Genomic DNA, 20,382 nt, shown 5'->3' with positions numbered 1-20,382 from the left:
TTTTTAAGGAAATTCATACTTTTTCAACTATTATCACTACTTTAACTTCTTCTTACGGATTTAAGCTATTCATCCAGTTTAGCTTTAGCAATTCAGCTATTCAGCATTCCCACGTATTTTCTGCAGGAAATGCATTTTCTAGTTTGTTTTGTTGTACAGATGCACTTGTTTAGCCTGACAAGCCAGACCCACATCAAGATGTTGGGTCTGGGACCTCACCATTGGCAGGGCTCAATCCGAGGGGCGGGATAAACAGTTGTCTTTCAAATTCCCTCTGCATTCATAGCCAACATGATCAACGCTAGTTGATAGATTAAACCTTTGCCTATCCGGTCGGCAAAACTCCGAACACATCTTCCTTTTTTAAGAATGACTTCAGTGCTTAACTCCAAGTCTTCCAGAGTCGCGGCCAAAGCTGATTCGAACGACTGCCGTTCGCCAGCAGCAGCAGTCATCTTCTTTGTTTTCAAGCAGCAGGGAATTCACGCGGAACCGTCGCAACTCTGCCATCATTATGTTAAGCCTGCCTACCGACTCTATACACGATGTGATTGGCCTGACCAGAATTTGGTTTTTCCAGCTCACAAGCCAACGGAGAGTTGCTAGACTGACCCTGGCTGCGAATTACATTTGCTGCCGCTAGGGTGCGTCTAGATTTCTAGGTTATCACTTGTTATAAATCCCAAGGGTGTTAAAAAGCTTTTATTAAACAGCAACACACTATTTAAATAAGATGAGCATAAAAGCATTTTTTAAAGTTAATATACCTTTCTCCATAATAATCATTTTTATGTATATGCACATTGGAAGTAGGTGAAGTTTTATTTTCCAGTGACACAGCCAAACTAAAATCATATTTCCATTCTGTGTGATTAAAGTGTTGTTTTTGTTTTCACTTCTCAGAGTCCAACAAACAGTGACAACGTCTCAGGTAACACTGCCAGCTGTCTGCTGTTTCTCTGGTTTTTATGGTCCTTTTTTAAAGTCATATAGTCTAAAACAATGACATATAGAATAGTTTGCTCTGTCTTTAATTTGGAATTAGATCTTTTTAAGCACACAGTTTATTTATTTTTAGCATTCTTAGACACTCTGGACTCTTTGCCACGTCTGATTGAGTTCATGTGTGCAGATAATTCATCTAAACCTGATTGTCTTGTTTATTAGATTCATCAACAGATTCAAAGACTCCGAAGTCAGAAGATGAACCTGGAAATGGAGTTTCTGCAAAGAGCAAAGAGGGTAAAAGAGTCTTTTAGTCAGTGTTCAGCAGGTCAGCTGAGAATGCAGAAATATGCAAGGCATTCATAATAATTTACTTGTGTTTGAAAGGAAATCAACAACTACTTTTAAACTCAATACAACACACTAAACTGTAATATCTGTCTCTAACCTTTCCTTATAATTTCTCTCAAATGATATTGTTTTTAAAACATATACTGTGAAATATATCCTTACCCATTTGTTTTGTCAGATTTTTCAGTTTCTACATTTCAAAACAAACAGATAAATTCCTGAGATGGAAATAATGAGGTAGCAGAGGTGAAGCAGGTTTTTATTTATCTCCTTTCAGAGTCAGTTCAGAGCGTCGCTGTGGTGTTGGACAACGTGTCAGACAACATGTCCACAGACATGCTGTCCATGCTGGTGGAGAACATCTCGGGTTTGGACGAGAGCTGCTACAGTCTGGAGATCATCTGGGAGACTAACAGAGCCGTTGTCACCTTTACCAAACCTGCAGGTTGGTGTGACGGCCTCAGGGCCTGTGTGTGTGTGTGTGTGTGTGTGTGTGTGTGTGTGTGTGTGTGTGTGTGTGTGTGTGTGTGTGTGTGTGTGTGTGTTCCATTCATATACCACTGATCTTGACTTCCACACCTCATTGTCATTATGTTTGCCTTTTACTTCAGTTGGTTAACACTGAGTTTGATGTGCATCTCCCTGCTTTGTTTTGGCCTGCGAGCCGGTCATAACTACGAGACTGCAGTAAATATACGGATTCATATCTTTCACCACATCAACACAAAACTGAGCCATATTTAAAACTATCACGAAGCCTTCTGAATTACGTTTTCAAGTTTATTTTATTTGTGTGAAATCCTTAATATCTCCAGTGGCAAATAACGTGGAATTAACACCAAACATATTTCTAATAGATAGATAAAGACTTTTTAAATAACAGGAAATTGCCTGAAATGGAAACAGAAAGAAAACTAAACCCAAAGCAGGAAAGACATTCTGCTGCTGGGAGATGAACAGGGAAATCAGTATACAATAAGGATAATATAATTAGTACTATATTTGTGTTGTTTGCACCGCTGAGGAATGCAAACAAAAAGAAAAGAAACATCCTATCAAATGTTCGAATGAAATGCAAATAGACAAAATGTTTGTGTTGTTTTTGTTGTCTCAGCTATCGTATTATTCAGTGTTATTAAGTTTGCCAGTTAAACTAAAAGTTAGCTTTTATGTGTTTGATAAGTACGGGCTCAGACGGTTTGTCTTTTTAAACAAATCCAGGCTAACATGATGTTAAATAGCTAAGATTAAAACAGTTTGCCTGTCAGAGGTTGGGTTTGTCAATCTTGGATGAAGTTATCTTTAAAAAGCAGTGTGCTCTTATTGTGAAATAAAGGCAAAATGAGTATAGAGTCAAAACATTAATCTCTCATTAAGATTAAGATAATAATTTACTCATTTATGTGAATTAAATTCAATCAGATTTAACAAAAACTAACTAAGTGTTAATACTTTATTCTGAAATTTGAGAGTTAAAGGTACATTGTGTAGGAATTTCTCCCATCTAGCGGTGAAATTCTTCGCTTACGAGGATAAGTCAGATCATTGGCAGAGGTCATTTTACACCAATGAGGACATATTTATAAATGAAGACATTGATTTTAGCTAATAAAATACTTAAAACACTACACAGTGTACCTTTAAAGACAAATCTCCAAGTGCATCGATTATATGTTATTATATAACCCACATTATCATACAGGTATTTTAGTTCTTGTAAAAATGAAATTTGAACGATGTAACCTTGGAAGCAGAAGACGACAAAACAGGCTCACCCCAAGGTCCATTTAGAAGCTGTTCTGGAGATTATAAACATGCAGAATCAATCATCAATGCAAATCAGCAGAAGACTCTACACTATTAGTCTTTAATGTCTTTTCTTTAATCTGAGAAGGAAAACCAAAGAATTAGAAACTGAATCCACAAAGAAGCAAGTACAGAATATTTAATTTAGAGACCCTGAATCAGTCATGTTGTATTTATTTATTCCTAACAACAGTTGTAGTTGTCACCTGCTGAGCCTGTTTCCATTTTAAATGAGTAATCTGGAGTATTTTGCAGATGTGGAGAAGTTCCTCTCTGTCGGTGAGTCCAGCCAGAAGCTACAGAAACGCGGACTGAGCGCTCGGCCACTGGAGGCAGCAGAGAGCGTCCGAGTGGAGAATCTTCCTCCGACTGTGCTTAAAGGTACACAAACTGTTAAATAACTGTTTTCTGTCTGCAACATTTATGCTGCTGTGGTCACAAATTATTTGTATCTGATTTCTTTCCAGACATGTTGGAGCTGTATTTTGAGAAGAGCTGGGCTCTGCCAGAAAATATCGTCATGATTCCGACTGAACAGGCTGCCATTGCAACTTTCAACAACCCCAAAGGTTTTTCATTTAGCTTTACTACTCATGCTTTTCACACTGTTATTAAAAGTTAAAGTGTGTTCTAACTTTAAGACAAATGTCTTGAAGTACATACATACAATAGAAATTGTACTGTTTGGCCGAAAGTATGTGGACACTAGAAGAATAGACCTATATGTGATAGTTGAGCCTGTGATTTGGTCGACATGGGCATTAATGTGCTGCTCTAACAGCCTTGACTGATCTGGTTTTGGGCTTCCCACCAGATGTTGAACCTGCTGGAGGGGTTTGCTCTCTTTCAGCCACAAGAGTATTTCATTTAGAAATGTATTATAACAGCAGAACATATTGTTTGGCGCTCAGGCTCCAATATCATTACTCTCGAGCAGATATGTTTACATGAGATATTGGGGAGGGATGATCCCCCACCCCAAGAGCCTGCAGGTGAATGTTGCGGTGGTAGTGGGGCTGAAAGAGCAGGCAGCAATACAGGGCAGCGGCAGCATTGAAAAGGCAGAGGGAGAGATGGGTACATTTTGTGGCTTTAATAGACCGCCAAAGTGAGAGGATGTGTTTGGTGAATGATATGGAGAGTGAAGCATGTAACGTGTGTATGAGGTCAGAACTCTGTACAGAAGTTCTTCTACACCAAACTGGGAAAACCATTTCTTCATGGAGCTGGCTGTGTGCGGGGGATATTCTCATGTTGAAACAAGAAAGAGACTAACCCAAACTTGGAAGACCACTATAATCTAAAATATAATTTAATAATAAATGTAAGAAGAATGGTGTCCACATACCCTTGGCCATATACTGTAGTGTGTCTTATGACCTGGAAAGAAGTTCAGTGTTATTTCAATGCCTTGTAGCTACAAATAGAACAACCACTTACCTGAGCTTTCTTATTATTCCCTGTGTTGCTGCAGTTGTGGAAAGCATTTGCATAAAACAAGACGTTGTGATGCGGTCCATCTCTGTCAAGGTGTATCCATACTACAAGTCCCTGGGCACCGCCCTATACGGCAGCGAGCGACCAACATGGAAGATGCCCGAGCCCTTCACAGAGAGCGTTCACCATGTTGTCTGGAAATTTCTCCTGATGAAGAAACTGTTAAAAACCATAAACGATCAGATGCGTCCGTACTTCTGCAGTGTGGACTTGGATAACCCTGAGGTGAAACTCAGCCCTCTTCCGAGCTTTTTGAGGCAGAAAGGTCTGACGGCCAAACATGTAGATAACTGGATGAGCACCGCCCGAGAGGCCTTCCGTCAGCAAATGGCTCAGTACATGGCCTTTGAATGTACAACGAACGCACGTGCATGGAAAGCTGCAGAGAAGGAGGTCCGTTCACTTGTCAGGGAAGACGCCATCCTGGTGCCGGATGCATCCAGGGGGATTTTGACCGTGGCTGGCCGAGCTAACGACATAAAACAAATCAGGGCTCCTGTGGAGAACATTGTTCTTAAAGCCATGAGTCAGATGAAACGGCAGACAGAGGGTGTCTCTGAGGTAATGGTTATGTCCCCTGCAGAGTTCTACATCCTGCAGCAGGGTGGGGTGCAGAAAGCTGCCCAGGACATTTCCCCTGACATGAACCTCTCCTTTGATAAAGGCACCCAGACGTTAACCATTACAGGACTCCCTGCAGAGGTTTACCAGACTAAGTCGTGGATCTTGGAGAAGAATATGGCTATGAGTAAAAAGCAGCTGAATGTCCCCACACATCTTCTAGACTTTCTCAAGACAGTGGATCCCATGGACATGTCTCAGGACCTGTTCACGTCTCAAGGCATCAGTGCCATCTACAGCATTGAGAGCAAAGGGGTTTTCCTGTTCGGGAGTTCTGAGAGTGTCCTCGCTGTCGCAGAGAATAAGATGAAGACGGTTTTGGACGTACAGACTCTGGATGTGGAAGACCAGGAAGTTCTTAAACTTCAAAACTGGGTAAGCCTGAACCAACAGCTGTTGGCCACCTGCAACTCCTTAAAGAAGAAAACAGTGGCCATTCAGATCCACCCAGAGAGGAGAGACAAAGTAACCGTGGCCGGCTTCCTGAATCCAGTGAAAGAGGTCAGCAGCAGTCTGAAGGAATTCATTGTGAACTACTCACGAGTTCAAGAAATCATTCGTGTCGAGTCATGCGCTGTTGTTCAATTCATTGACAAGAAAAAGTCACAAGATTGGTCCAGTATTGCCAAGGATAATGATGTAGAAGTCCGTTTTGATCCAGTGAGGCCAAGAATCACCCTCGCTGGGGCTCGTCTTCACGTCCAGAAAGCCAAAATGTGCTTTCAGAAACTGACCAGTGCTCTCTCCACTGACGATTTCATTGTGGATAAACCTGGAGCTAAGAAGTACTTCCAGACTCAAGGAAGCCTGTTCCTGTCTACAATAATGACAGAGCTGAGCTGTGTGGTGATGCTTCGTCCAGAGAATCAAGACGAAGAGGAGGAAGAGAACTATGAGGAAGACAATGACCTTTGTTATTGCAAAGTGAAGACCACGAGTGGAGTTCTGATTTCAGTCAGCAAGGCAGACATCTGTAGCTTCCACGTGGACACGGTGGTCAACGCAGCTAATGAGGAATTACAGCACATTGGCGGCCTGGCTTTTTCCCTGCTAAAGGCTGCAGGACCCGAGCTGCAGAAAATCAGCAATGACTACGTTGCCAAAAATGGAAAACTACGTCCGGGTGATGCCATCGTTACAGGTGCATGTAACCTGCCTTGCAAATACATTGTACATGCAGTCGGCCCACGTTTTTCTGACTTTGACAAGAAGATGTCAGTGTCACGTCTGAAGTTTGCTGTTAAAAATAGTCTGACACAAGCAGAGGGAGTGAAATGCTCCACCATTGCACTGCCAGCGATCAGCTCAGGTGTGTTTGGTTTTCCTGTTGAACTCTGTGCTGAGACCATAGCTCAGGCAGTGCGGGAGTACTGTGACAAACCTGGAGGTCCAAGATTGTTGACGGAGATTCACCTGGTGGACAACAATGATAAGACCGTAAGAGTCCTGGCCACAGCTGTCAACAGAGAGTTCATGGACCTCGGACCTACTATGACGGTACCACATGCGGCAGGAGGAAGAGGCACTGGGGCTTCAGGGTAAATTTAAGAAACTTTTTTTTTATCATAATGAACTTTTACTGTTGATTAGAACATGGATTTGAAGATGCATATTTAAAGGATAGTTAAACATTTTGGGAAATATCTGCTTGGCAAATATGAAGCTACAGCTAGCAGCTGGTTAGCTTAGCATAAAGACTGGAAATGGGGGAAACAGCTAGTCTGGCTCTGTCCAAATATACAAAAAAAAAATCCTCATACATGTACAAAAACCAAACTGTAAAAACATCAATTGGATGTTTTACAGGGCATTTCTTGGCTCTGAGCAGTTGGAAGGCAACCAGCTGAGACTCCAGGAAGTGATGCTCACAGCAAAGAAATAGTGGGACACCTTAATTTCCCTGTAAATTGACAAATTGTCCGTTTTACACATGGCCTTCTGTACATGTTAAACAAATAAGATTTAACATGTTACTCAGGGAGCTTGAGAGGTGGTAGTTGGTGGATTTGTGTTACTTTTGGACAGAGCCAGGCTACATTTGAAACAGCGTTTGAATCAGACAGACTTGTTTGAAGGTGTGTTTTTGTGTCTTAAAACTTTATTGTTCATCCCCAGCGGATATCAGGTGAGTCGAGGTCAGAGCCACTCGCCCAGGGGCGGCCGGTTTGGTAAAGGAGGAGGGCGTGGAAAGAGGGCTGAGGGGACAGGAGCTGGATTACAGGGAGGTCTGCAAGGTAACACGAGAGCTGGAGGACATGGAGGGTAAGGTTCTGCTTCTTCTTCTTCTTATCTTTCTTTTCTGTAATTTAGTTTTTGCTCCTCAGTAAGGTTTTAAAGACCCCGGTCCGTCATAGGGTCAGAAACAATTCAAGACCAATGTAAATCCAACAAGAGAAAAACACCAACATGTAAAAATAAGAAATAGAGAGCCACATTACCTGTACAGTGCGCTAACATGTTCACAGATTTTTGTCTTTTTGAGTCACAAAAACAAACTTTGGATGCAGTAATGGTGACTTCATTCACTGTGGTGACATCAGTCCTGTCCTGTGATTGGCTGTAGGTCGGGCAGGATGGAGCAGACCACAGCTGAGGGTCTGAAGATTGTTCTGTGGAAAGGAAACATTCAGGACCAGACTGTGAGTACTGACGCTGTGTTGCCTTTTAAAAGCATCATTTGAATAACCGTTCACTGCACCAACTTGTATTGATGTCTGTGTCTTAACTCATGATACATGATTCTGACAAGTGCGGGGGTTTAGATACAAATATCCACCAGATGGCAATAATTCTCTCTGACAAGTTCCTGTGAATGCAACTCTGGCTTCAAGGACAATTACACTCGTTAAACTTGGATCTTATTTTTCGTTTTGTCCATTATTTCTGTTGGTTATGATATTGTTCTACTCATCAAAGTAATTGCTGACAGACTGGAAACAAACAGATTCTCTAGATTTTCAAAACCACTAAACTAAGTCTAGTCTACTTTGCATCGTTATTTGCCAAGTCTGAAGGCACCGCATACTCCAAACATGGTTGAATCTCTGCTTGTCTCTAAGTAATTGTGTGTCACTTGATTTGCATGGTTTTCCATACAGATAGAAGATTAGAGTGTGCGTCCAAATACCAAGCCTGCGTTATTAGACATAGTCGGTGAATAGGTTTCCTGCTGCACAGACCTTTACTGAATGTGTGCCTCAACAACAAACTCCTCTGATCATTCTGAAGCTGTACTACTTGAGAAATGACTTAAAAGAAAAATTGGTTGTCTAAAATGAATCTTCTTATCCTCTCAGTTATAGCCTTTAACTTGTGTACGATGCTGTGGTTTTTGGTCCACAGACTGACGTCATCGTCAACACCATCTCAGAGGACATGAACCTGAACCAGGGAGCTGTTTCCAAAGCGATCCTGCAGGCGGCCGGGCACGGCCTGCAGTCAGCTGTTCGGTCCGAAGCCAGGGCAAGAGCACTGCCGTACGGCGATGTCGTCATCACCGACGGCTTCAACCTCAAGTGTCAGAAAGTCTATCATGCTGTTTGCCCGTTTTGGAACAACGGAGCCGGCCAGGAGGTGAGGGTTTTCAGTCAAAGGAATTTAATTTTAGGCAGCTGGGTCATACTCCAGTCCAGAGACATTTGATGTAAGGTGAGTGCACTGATAGGATAAACCTGAAGAGATATTCCACTGAAAAATAATGTTTTGAGCATCAGAGGACTACAGCTGTAGTCTAATAGAGAGCCAAAGTGAAACCACAACTTCTAGATTCTGAAGTAAGAAAACCTCTTTATAAAAAAACTATATACATATAACTACAAATCCAGCAACAAAACCTCAACAGTCCCCTTATCAACAGTATGTTGTGTGTTTCAATCCTTATGTTTTGTTAAGGTTGGTAATAATAATTGTTGTTTATTCAATATTTCAGTTTTTAGCAACCTTTATTGAACACCATTTCCCATGAGCCCCTAGACATTCACAGGTTAAATGTCACAGGTTAACATGACTGCTGGCGAATAGTAATTTTTTTTCCTAACTGAGTGAAATGATCTGGATATATGTAAGGCTACCTTTAGATTGCTATGTTTTGGTTTTTAAGGAGAGCCAAAAGCAACCTCCGTGCACCCAAGTGTTTTTAGCTCCAGTAGAAGAACTAATCTCTGTTTAAACTAACCCCCCAAGCCACATATCTCATCAACATTCTCGAATACTGGGCATATTCGGGGTAAACAGGAGACAGCATGTATAGTTGCATGTATAGCCCGTTGTTGGTAGTTGCCATGGTAACGTTAGTAGCTTAGTCTCAGAGAACGAGACGTCATGACCCAATCAGGCGGCGAAACATAAGGTGTGTTTCCAAAGGTCTTGAGACTGCAACACAACCCAGCAGATTCCAAACCAAAACGGGTCAGAAGTGTTTTCAAATTTTTCTGGTTCAGGGGCTCTGAAACACCAGAGAGGTGTAAACGTAGCAAAAGATATTCGTTTTTTAACCACAACGTTGCAATGTAAATGTAGCCTAAGGTGCAGCCATTATAAGAGCTGGTGGAATTCTCTAAAAATGCTAAGGAAAGGTACTTCAACGCTTCCTTTCTCATTACCTTTAGCATAGAGTACACTGGACCATCCTTTATCAAAGGAAAGGAGATAATGCCATCCCACAATTCATTTAAAGCAGCGCACCATTTGGCCTTTATGGCTATCTTGCATAACATTATTTTCATACAATCATACAATTGGGATTCATGTGGATCAATATGAGGAGACAGGAGAATGAGCGTTAGCAATGATTCTCAACGTGACAACCATTTCCTTTCACTTTTGTGACAAGTAGCCTATACCTTGGCAATGAAGTCATATCACATCTGGTTTTCCACATTTAAGATATTCCTTTATTAGTTCCACAGTGGACACATTTGCAGTGTTATAGCAGCAAAGGGGATGGTGCAATAACATAAAGCAAGATATAGTTAAGTAGACAGATTGAACTGTTGAATTCACAGTATTGCACGTAGGAAATATATATTAGACATTGCACTGTTTAATATATTAATAAGGACCTGGGGTGTCTCTCCTTAAACACTCTAAAGCTGAGTAGAAGTATAAAATAGCATTAAATGAAAATACTTAAGTAAAGCACCTCAAATGTCCACTCATGTACAGTACCTGAGTAAATGTACATATTGGACCTGAAAGGCTCCATGTCCACAGTCTTTGTGGTCCAACCTTACTTGTTCTGTGTGTTGTCTTTTTGTCTCAGGAGTTAATATCCATCATCAGATATTGTCTGGAGAATGCTGAGAAAAATCGGATGGCGTCGCTGTCCTTCCCGGCCATCGGCACAGGAAACCTGAGCTTCCCCAGAGACGTGGTATCCAGAGTCCTGCTGCAGGAGATCCACTCATACAGCCGCAGGAAAACTCCTCGCTATCTGAGAGAGGTGGCCATCGTTGTTCACCCGAGTGACAGCCAAACGGTGGATGTGAGTTTCATTTTGTTAAAGACAGCATGTTTAAGTATTAAAGTAAAAAAAATCTTGAGGTGTGAAATTAGAGTGAAGTGAGACCTCTGTAGCCCGCTGCTCATCTCTGCTGCAGGCTACATTAGCTGCTATTAGCATTAAACACCACAATCTATAGTCACTATAGTATAGTGTGTTCCAATTACCTCGGAACTCGGAAGCCGAAGCTGGGAATGACATCACACCGGAGTTAAATGCGTTCCATTTACAAGATTTTCATTGTTTTCATTAGCTCTAGCCAGGTTAGCCATTGTTAGCAATGCCAGTTTATAACAACGCATTACGCTGTTTGTTTTCACAACAGACAGCGTAGCAACATGTCCACCTATAGAAGATGGACAGGACTGTGTGTACAACTGATTTAGTGAGACACAAATAAGACAGAAGTGATTATAACTGTACGTTACTACAGCTTAGGGTTGCACAATATTGACAAAATGTGATATTGCGATATTGATATTAATTTTGATATTTTTAAACATATGTAAAATTACAAAAGTTACGGGAAAACGCATCAAAATAGATTCATAACAAATTAAACAAGTTTTCTTACAACACAAGGTTTATTTCAACTGACTGTCATATTGGACTGGTCCAACATGAATAAATAAATAAGGACCATGTCTACAGAACAGGACATGTTTTACTGGTTGGACAGTATAAAATAAATAAATAAATAAATAAAGAGAACAGGACACAACTTCACTTACACTCAATATGCACACACGTGGTACGCTCCATAGTTTTGTCACGTAGTGGACTCGTGCGCTGACGTGTACTAACATGTGCAAGTGGCACGGTAATTGGCCAATGAAACATGATCATTATAGCGTTTCAAGTGGGCTCTAAATCAAACACAACTAAGCCACACAGCCAACGGACGGGACACAGCGCTCCACAAAATAAATAAAATATTGCATACTTATTGTGACACTTTCGATATATTGCAATAACTATATTGAGTCGATATACAGTATCTTGCACCCCTACTACAGCTTTCACAACTGTTGATGCACGGGGCGTGTTGGATTTTGTGGGGTGATGATGGCGCAGTGGGTATGACGCATGCCTTTGGTGTGGGAGACCTGGGTTCAATTCCCACTGCGATACATCAGCCAATGTGTCCCTGAGCAAGACACTTAACTCCTAGTTGTTCCAGAGGCGTGTTACCTCTGACATATATAGCAATTGTAAGTCGCCTTGGATAAAAGCGTCAGCTAAATGACATGTAATGTAACGTAATGTATGATGGTGTTTCCGACTTTGACCTCAGAAAATCCGAGTACAAATGGAACACACTACTATTATGCAACTGCCAGCAATGAAGTTGCTTTGTGGGTAATGTAGGCCCCAGGTTTTGATGAGGATGAAAGTGTGAAATAAAACATGTCATCTCTGGTTCTGCTGCATTGATTTTGATCCTCTTTGTTTCAAACTGTTTATCACGAGTCTGAAAATGAAAAGTGCAATGATAAATCTTTCATACCCAGAGAGATGCATGCAAGCAGGTATTGAGCAGCAAACCTGTATGAAATCACCTGTATTAAAATCATGTGCCAACATCTTGTTTGTCAGTGTTTCACCAGGGAGTTCAAAGGTCAGACTGGCCAGAGAAATATCCAAAATGAAGCTCAGGAATTTAATGAGGCACCAGTTAGGCCATCAGTCAGCCAATCACAACAGTCCTCAGGTAAGAAGCCTACACACTTTTCATTTATTTTATCTTCATGTGGAATTTTATGAACAACAAAACTGTTGAGAAAACACAAAACAAATCAAACAGAAGTAATCTTTAAATACAGATTTGAGAATGTGAAGGGTCAAATTATTGATTATTTTAGACGTCAACCTGTGAATGTAATTAATTTGATGATTTTAGACAGAACAACGTTTTGAGCCTCCAGATCACCTGGCTCAAACTAGTTTTTGCAGTTCATTGTTTAACTCTAAATCTTCTGATCACAAATATATATTAGTGCTGTCAAACGATTAAAATATTTAATCGCGATTAATCGCATTAATGTCGTAGTTAACTCGCAATTAATCGCACATTTTTATCTATTCTAAATGTTCCTATATTTCTTTTTTTCCAATTATTTTTTCTCATTTTAATGCTCTTATCAACATAGAAAAGTGGATCGGCTTGCTTTGTGCTTTTGTCGCCTGGCTTTGACGAGGGGGCGGAGAATTCGCATCAGCTGTGATCAAACTGGACGTGCTGCGATGATAGCTCAGTTCACAACGACAAAACACACAGATCACTTTGGTCTTGTCAATGGAACCATTTGGCAACTTTTTAAAAGTAAACTTTCTATTCAGAATCTTACTGGCATCCATTTCGCCGTCTCCCGCTCGCCATCTACTCAAAAACGTAACGTTAGCCTACTACTCTTTGGCCGGCTCGCAAGCCCAGACAAGTGTGTGTGGCGTGCCTGTTGTTTTGGTTCCGGTCTAGCTAGATCCGGTGTGGTGTTGTAGTTTTTCTAACGTTACTAGTTGTTGCAACAGCATGTGAAAAAAACTACAAAGTTTGCTTTGCCAAAAAGAACGTTAATCTCGCAATTAAAAAAATTAACGCCGTTAAAATGGGATTGCGTTAACGCCGTTAATAACGCGTTTAACTGACAGCACTAATATATATATATATATATATATATATATATATATATATATATATATATATATATATATATATATATATATATATAATAAAGCTGAGATGAGATGTGTGTGTGTGTGTGTGTGTGTGTGTGTGTCAGCCTCCTTTGGTCAGGTGTCGTCCCCCTCCCTCGGTGTGTATCGGATGCAGATGGGTCGGCTCACCCTTGAGGTGTCATCTGGAGACATCACCAAGGAGGTCTGTGATGTCATCATCAACTCCTCCAATCAGGGCTTTACCCTAAAATCAGGTGAGTCTTTATTTCTCCTCGTCATCTTGTTGGTCTTACCCAACAAACCTTGTAGAACATTTAATAAAAATTAAAAAAAATCCAAAAGGACCATCCCATTTTTACTTTACATCACTGACATCACCTTTTTCCAAATGACACAATCTTTTTTTTTTTTTTTTTTCAAAGTACTGTATTACCTTCCTTACCAGGCTGTCATTAGTTTCAGTTAAGTTCAATGAAAATTGACTTGCAGAGACTTGAAACTTGCAGAAATAATCCATCAATCAACATCATGTCTTCTTTCCTTTTCACAGTGTGGTAATGCAGTGGGGACATTTTGAATATATATAATGTCTTTAATGCAATGCAAAGTAGAGTTTAGATCCTCTGCCCGAGCCCGAGCCTGAACTTGACCAATATTTCCCGCCACTATCCTCGGGCCGGGCCAGGCCCTTCATCAAGTATTTGTGTTTTTTTAATCATTACTTTATTAGCCTTATTCGGTGGGGAGAAAGCTATGCCTCTCCAGCTTCTCCCGTAGCTTTGGATGTATGTCCTGCACTGACTTGAGTGTGAGGTAAACTGTGCTAAATCGTGTCTCACCCATCTGCAGCACTGTCTTCGATAATTGCGCAACCAGGCCAGATTGTTTCAGATAGGTCTATCTCACGAGTCCTTTAGCAGCAGATATGGTCTCTCCTATATCCAGCGCGTTGTCGGCCAGTGCGTCAGCATGCAGACCGTGGTGAAGGACAGTATTAATTAGGTGATCGAGACAAGAAAGTCTCCTATATGGTTCCAGGGCTTTGATAATGTTGCTGCCTGAATCTGTTACCCACACTATTCGGCTGAGGGAGCAAGGGTCGAGGTTTTTTTACGTTTCTTCATTCGGATCCATTTGCGATCCATTCCATTCTGAATAAACAAATAACGCAGTTTACCTGCTTTGTCCTTGTTGCATTATTCATTAAGATAATTCTAAACAGATTTCTGTAGTTCAAACAACTCAGAATTGTAGTTGAGAACGACCCACGTATTAAAAAAGTGTCGGGTTTAAATCGGGCTCAGGCTCATAATTACAGTTAATGTGTCGGGAAGGGCCGGGCCGGGCTCGGACACAACGTGCACGGGCTCGGGTAGGGTCGGGCTTGATTTTTTTGGGCCCGATCTAAGCTTAAATGCAAAGCAGAAGTTACATTGTCTCACTTTAAAAATAAAGTAAATATCACACAGCGATAACATTACATTGACCACAAACAAAACAAAACAAAGGATGTTTTGAGTCTCTGTCTGTAAGTCTCTCTCACATGTACCTCAATAAAAAACACAACATGTTTTGACGTTTAAATTTTAATAACTTACAGCAGCATCATTTATTACTCTTACTCTTCTTCTATAATACCCCAGGAGTGTCGAAGGCCATCTTGGACAGCGCTGGACTAACAGTTGAGCTGGAGTGCTCACAGATTGGTATGGAGCTGGAATTTAACCTTTATTTATCCACACACTGTTTGCTCTTTTTTCAGCATCTCCCTGCTTTACATTCCCACAGTTCAGCCCAGTCACAACTGGGAACGTCCCAGTACAACTGCTCTTCTGCTGATAGAGAGCAGTATTATTTGGGTTAATGCAAAACTCAAACTTTTTTGTCTGATGCACCTCTCAGATGAGTTAAAATGCTACGTGATGTTTCAGATGTGTTTATTTGAATTGATGTTTGATTGATTTGACAAATGCAAAGTAATTCTCAATGTTTAGGTTGGTTTGGCCAAGTTTGTTATCCTTGTCACTTATATTTTAATCATTCATCTATTACTTTTAGTTGTTTAATTTGTTTATCCATACAATTTAGGTAACTATTTTAACTTGAGTCTAAGTATAGGCCAAGTAAATATTTGTAAAATTCATCCCCGTTAATTTCAACTTCTCTGCTAGCTTGTTTACTAGTTTTCGTGCACTAATGTTTGCTGTCCTGATGGCTGTGTTATGAGTAATGTTTGGTTCCTCTCTGTAGTAAATTCTCCGAATTACCAGCCTGATCCGTTTATCCTGACGTCGGCCGGCCAGCTGCCCAGCACACACATTATCCACGTTGTCGGCCAGAATGATCCTGCAAAGATTAAGGATGTGGTTTACAAAGTGCTAAAGTTCTGCGAGGAGAACAAGTTCAGCTCTGTCTCCTTCCCGGCCCTGGGAACAGGTCTGTGAAGGCAGAAACTACACAGTATACACATCAGTTATTGTTTGAAGCTTTGTTTAACTTTTACTGAGTGTATTTCAAAGAGAAGTCTTCTCGTGAAGGGACTGTAATGAGACGAGAGAGAAGTCTAACTTCTCTCAAACATTTCCTTTTTCATCTCACTGGTTTACTTTTAATTTGTTCGTTTAGTCATTTCTATCAGTTCCCTGTGCAGCCATGTTGTTTGGATTTACAGTCTTTAATTTCACTATTGATATTCACTCATCTCACTGTATTAAAGCTGACAGAAGATACATTTGATGTGATGTGCAGGTACAGTACATTCTGTCTACACAGAGTTTGTGTCACATCAACCATCAAATATTAAAATTAAGCAGCTGTTATTGTACTGCACTGTGGACATTCATGATCCCAAGAGGATGAATCAGAAAAGCCCCCAAAAATAAGTACCAATACCATGATGTACTTATAAGTACTCCATTACAAGTTAAAGGAATTTATTTTCTTGCTGAAGTCAATGCACTTAGGTATTATCACCAAAATGTACTTAAAGTATTAAAATTAAAAGAAGCAGGACTTTAGACTGTTAGTCTGTAGTGTACACCATCAAGTTTCACAGACTATGCCAATCCTCTCATCATCAACATCATCATCATCATCATCATCATCATCATATCATCATCATCATCATCATCATCACCACCGGTCCTTGTCTGCCCGTTAGGTCAGGGAGGGGTCAACCCGTCGGCGGTGGCAGACGCCATGGTGGATGGGGTGGTGGACTTTGTGAGGAAGAAGCACCCGAGGTTTGTTGGCAGCGTAAAGATCCTGATCTTCCAGACGTTCATGATGGCGGAGTTTCACAGGAGCATGAAGAGGAGAGAGAGAGAGCAGGTGGAGGAGAAGAGCGCCTTCACCAAGATCAAAGGTATTTAGTAAACTCCACCTACTCTAGATGTGTGATTATTTTTATCATTTCTTTACTGTTTGTTTTAATCAAGTTTGCTCTGAGGCATTATTCTGTTATTTCTTTCTCAGAGTTTAATTCTGGTGTTTAGTCTGTCTTTTTTATTGTCACAATCTCCTGTGCAGTCTCAAATCATCAACATGTCAGTCCACCTCTCAATACTGTCTGACTCCCTGTCTGTGGCTCTCAGCTATAAGCCCAGTGGTTCCTGCTGAAGACGTACATCTTTAAAAATACAGATGTATAGTTTCATTAGTATTTACTAAAACAGCTAGTCGCTGTAGTTGTTATCAAACAAACAGGAGGAAATGGTGACTTTGTTGGTGACCATTTTCAGCGGCGGATTAATCCACATTCAGTGCTCTAGTGAGTATATGTGGCAGTGTATGTGGGGTTTAGTCAAAAATGAACTACAGTGTGTGTTCATGGTAATGAAGGAACATGTCACTCAGTGCAACACAGAGGAAGAAGATATATCAGGCTGTGACACACACACAAGATCAAGTACTTCTTTGTGTATTCAAATAACTCTTGAGCTTGTTGACTATAAGAACAAAACAGAATCTCATCATCCTTTAAATCTCTTAATACGTCACACACCCTAGTAAAAACACTGCGTTTGTTGTGAATTTGTAATCTCTGCCGTACAAACATGTCTCACATACTGCTATTATGTTGTTTTACGTTGTTTCAGACACTGTCACTTCGTTTTTTATGGGACTTGTGGAGGAGCGACCCAGCACTGATGACCTGTTTCTGGAGAGAGAGGAGTTTGAGCCCACAGTGTTTCAGCTGTGTGCCGACAACGACATGGTGAACATGCAGTTATTCACTTAGCTTTAGCTCTTTGCTTTGAAAAGATTTTTTGATTCTTGAGGCCAGTCAGTCACTCACTCACACAAGCAGAAAACATAAGAGAAGTTTAGTGTAACAATATGAAAATGTTCTAGTAGCGATGCTGGTTTGTAACCGAACTCCACAACTGTTACCCCACCACTGCAGGCTGTGAGTCAGGCTAAGAAAAGGGTTAAAGAGCTGATTGTGGCTGAGCAGGCGGAGAGAACCATCACAGACCAGTACATCAGTAAGCTGTCGCAGGCCGACTTGGACCAGCTAAATTCCCTGCAGAGGAAACTGACGGTTAGCATCAGTCTGAACCGAGGGATGGAGGACCAGGAGTCCAACATCCACCTAGAGGGTCTGACCAGAGACGTCTACACCGCTGAGTCTGCAGTCAGGTCAGCAAATCAATTCATGGAGAAGAACAAATATGCATTAAAGCTTCAGTCCAGAGTACCAAATGTTAACATATTCCTTTTTTCTGACCATTAGGGACATCATCCGCAAGGTGGAGAGGTCGGAGAACTTGAAGAGCAAGGCCTTGCTGCTGAGTGGACTGGTAGAGTGGCAGTTTGAGATCAGCACCGGGGTGATGGTACCCTTTGACATTTACACCAACCTCAACCTGGAAGAGGCTCTGGAGAAGAAACAACAAAGTGTGACGATCCAGATCAACAACGAGAAGTACCATGCTCAAGTAATGCTTAGAAAAGCAGTGTCAGCAAGTGGGCGTAAATCCATGGAGCTACATAGAAAAGAGATGAAAGGTGAGGGATTTTATCGGTTTTACTTACTCCATTTTCATTAAAAATGTCCAGTTTCACACTGAGCTGATTAGAAACATATAATAATAGAAGCACAAGCAGCTCTTCACATGGGGAAAAACCTCAGAGATCCACTTTATTATACAATATCTAAACAGTGATATGAATGGAAACTATGAAAATATAAGACACAGGTTGTGTAAAAGTGTATCTTACCTTAAAAATGAACACTCTTATGATTTTCTTTGCAGATGACGACGCCCTGCCATCAAATTGGGATGACATGAAAGGCGCCCTCCTCAAACGAGTTCCTCTGACTCCAGGATCCAAAGAATACAACGATGTGGTGACGGAGCTTACAAAGACCGGTCTCGCTGCAAACATCATCAGTGTATGTTCAGTTTCTGATATGCTTTGCAAATTCAGAAAAACACATAAAGGGATAATTTCCACCACTTGGAAAAAACAAATGGGTCACACTAAAAGAAAACAGAAGCAAATTTAAAAAACCTATGCAGCCAATACAGTGAGAATGAGTCATGTGTTGTAACTGTGTTGGCAGATTGAACGAGTCCAAAACACGACACTGTGGCAGAGCTACCAGCTGATGAAGAAACAAATGGAGGTGAAGAACAAACACACAAACAACGAGAGGGTGCTGTTCCACGGCACCGGAGCCACCTCCATTGATCTCATCAACAAACAAGGCTTCAACCGCAGCTACGCAGGAGCACATGGTAACCGAAGAATATTTAAAAATAATAGATTTTTGATCAATGTACCGTAATGTAACACATTTCTTTGTTCATGATAGTAATGTACACAGTGCAACAATATGTCACTACTACAAAATTATATTTAAACAATCTTTCAAGTTTCATGGAGATCAAGTGGAGAAGCAGTCTTCTTACTGAACAAACACTATATTGATGTATTTATTTAGTAATACAGTCTGGGCGTCCCCTATTTTGCTCGTAGGTGCGATGTATGGCAATGGATCTTACTTTGCGGTAGACCCGACCTACTCAGCACAAGGCTACGCCCAACCTGACGCCAATGGCCAGAAGCGCATGTACGTGGCCAGGGTCCTGGTCGGAGACTTCACCCAGGGAAAAGGTGGCTTGATCACCCCGCCCTCCAAGAACTCCAGGAAAGCTGCAGACCTGTATGACAGTGTTGCAGATAACAAAACCAATCCAGCCATTTTTGTAGTCTTTAATGACATTCAGGCATACCCAGAATACCTGATCACATTTACATGAATGAAGCTATAATTACACTGTGCTGCAATTCTGATGAAAATGTCATGAAAATTCTATTATTTGTGTTTTAGTTTGAATTACAATTGAGTCCACAAAAACAATTTCAAATTATTATGTAATATTGTAACATTGCATATTTCCTGAAGGGGAACTTTCCATTTACTTGATTTGGTTTCACCCACTACATGAGTAAATGAAAAGAAAGGATGAAAGTTTGCTAGAAAACAAAAGCATGAACAAGAATATTTTAAAACTCTTTATTTTCCTTCATCTGACATTTATCACATTTATTGTTTTTTTTTCAATGGAATATAGTCTGAAATGCCTTTTATTAAAGGATCACTGCGGCAGTTTGTGAAATTCTCTTGTTAGCTGATGTATTACAGTTTTTCTTGATTGCTTAAACACATTTCTTGAAATTATGCCTGCTTATCTCAAAACTTTAAACACAAATCCATAACTTCTCACCCAATTACCCCAAACTTCTTATTTTCAGGTCAAAATGAAGCTCTCCACTCAAAACCATTCAATCTTGCTGAAAAACTTTGCCTTCAGACATGACACACAAGCCCTCAAAAACACACAAACACTGCAACATAGTCTTACACACTGGTGAGAGGACCCACACCGAGGGGCACGCATTACTTGAAATGTCTAGGCAGGCTTCTTCCATGGCCTGGAGGAGGTGAACATGGATATAATGTTCATGCTCATACT

General features: G+C 40.8%; 1 protein-coding gene across 4 annotated transcripts in view; it reads left to right on the top strand.

The window, feature by feature from the left end:
* The window catches only part of LOC116056590 (protein mono-ADP-ribosyltransferase PARP14-like), a 28,637-nt gene extending 8,573 nt beyond the window's left edge, over positions 1-20,064 (top strand). The window contains exons 3-23 of one of the 4 annotated variants that reach the window (XM_031308773.2): positions 904-931; positions 1,168-1,242; positions 1,574-1,741; positions 3,358-3,483; positions 3,570-3,671; positions 4,577-6,758; positions 7,339-7,482; positions 7,784-7,859; positions 8,563-8,793; positions 10,481-10,702; positions 12,317-12,431; positions 13,501-13,650; positions 15,040-15,102; positions 15,647-15,832; positions 16,557-16,760; positions 17,494-17,612; positions 17,802-18,037; positions 18,132-18,406; positions 18,652-18,794; positions 18,966-19,140; positions 19,382-20,064. In XM_031308773.2, the coding sequence (XP_031164633.1) occupies positions 904-931; positions 1,168-1,242; positions 1,574-1,741; positions 3,358-3,483; positions 3,570-3,671; positions 4,577-6,758; positions 7,339-7,482; positions 7,784-7,859; positions 8,563-8,793; positions 10,481-10,702; positions 12,317-12,431; positions 13,501-13,650; positions 15,040-15,102; positions 15,647-15,832; positions 16,557-16,760; positions 17,494-17,612; positions 17,802-18,037; positions 18,132-18,406; positions 18,652-18,794; positions 18,966-19,140; positions 19,382-19,665 (5,304 nt within the window). In that variant the 3' untranslated portion in view covers positions 19,666-20,064. Of the gene's footprint in view, positions 1-903; positions 932-1,167; positions 1,243-1,573; positions 1,742-3,357; positions 3,484-3,569; positions 3,672-4,576; positions 6,759-7,335; positions 7,483-7,783; positions 7,860-8,562; positions 8,794-10,480; positions 10,703-12,316; positions 12,432-13,500; positions 13,651-15,039; positions 15,103-15,646; positions 15,833-16,556; positions 16,761-17,493; positions 17,613-17,801; positions 18,038-18,131; positions 18,407-18,651; positions 18,795-18,965; positions 19,141-19,381 lie in introns of all 4 variants that reach the window. The other 3 variants (XM_031308774.2, XM_031308771.2, XM_031308772.2) reach the window with 3 other exon arrangements.
* Positions 20,065-20,382: the final 318 nt, after the last annotated feature.

The sequence above is a fragment of the Sander lucioperca genome, chromosome 2 (genome assembly GCF_008315115.2).
Source record: "Sander lucioperca isolate FBNREF2018 chromosome 2, SLUC_FBN_1.2, whole genome shotgun sequence".
NCBI classification, from domain to species: Eukaryota; Metazoa; Chordata; class Actinopteri; order Perciformes; family Percidae; genus Sander; species Sander lucioperca.
The sequence above is the reverse complement of the archived record's forward strand: the minus strand, read 5'-3'. Positions and strand labels throughout refer to the sequence as shown.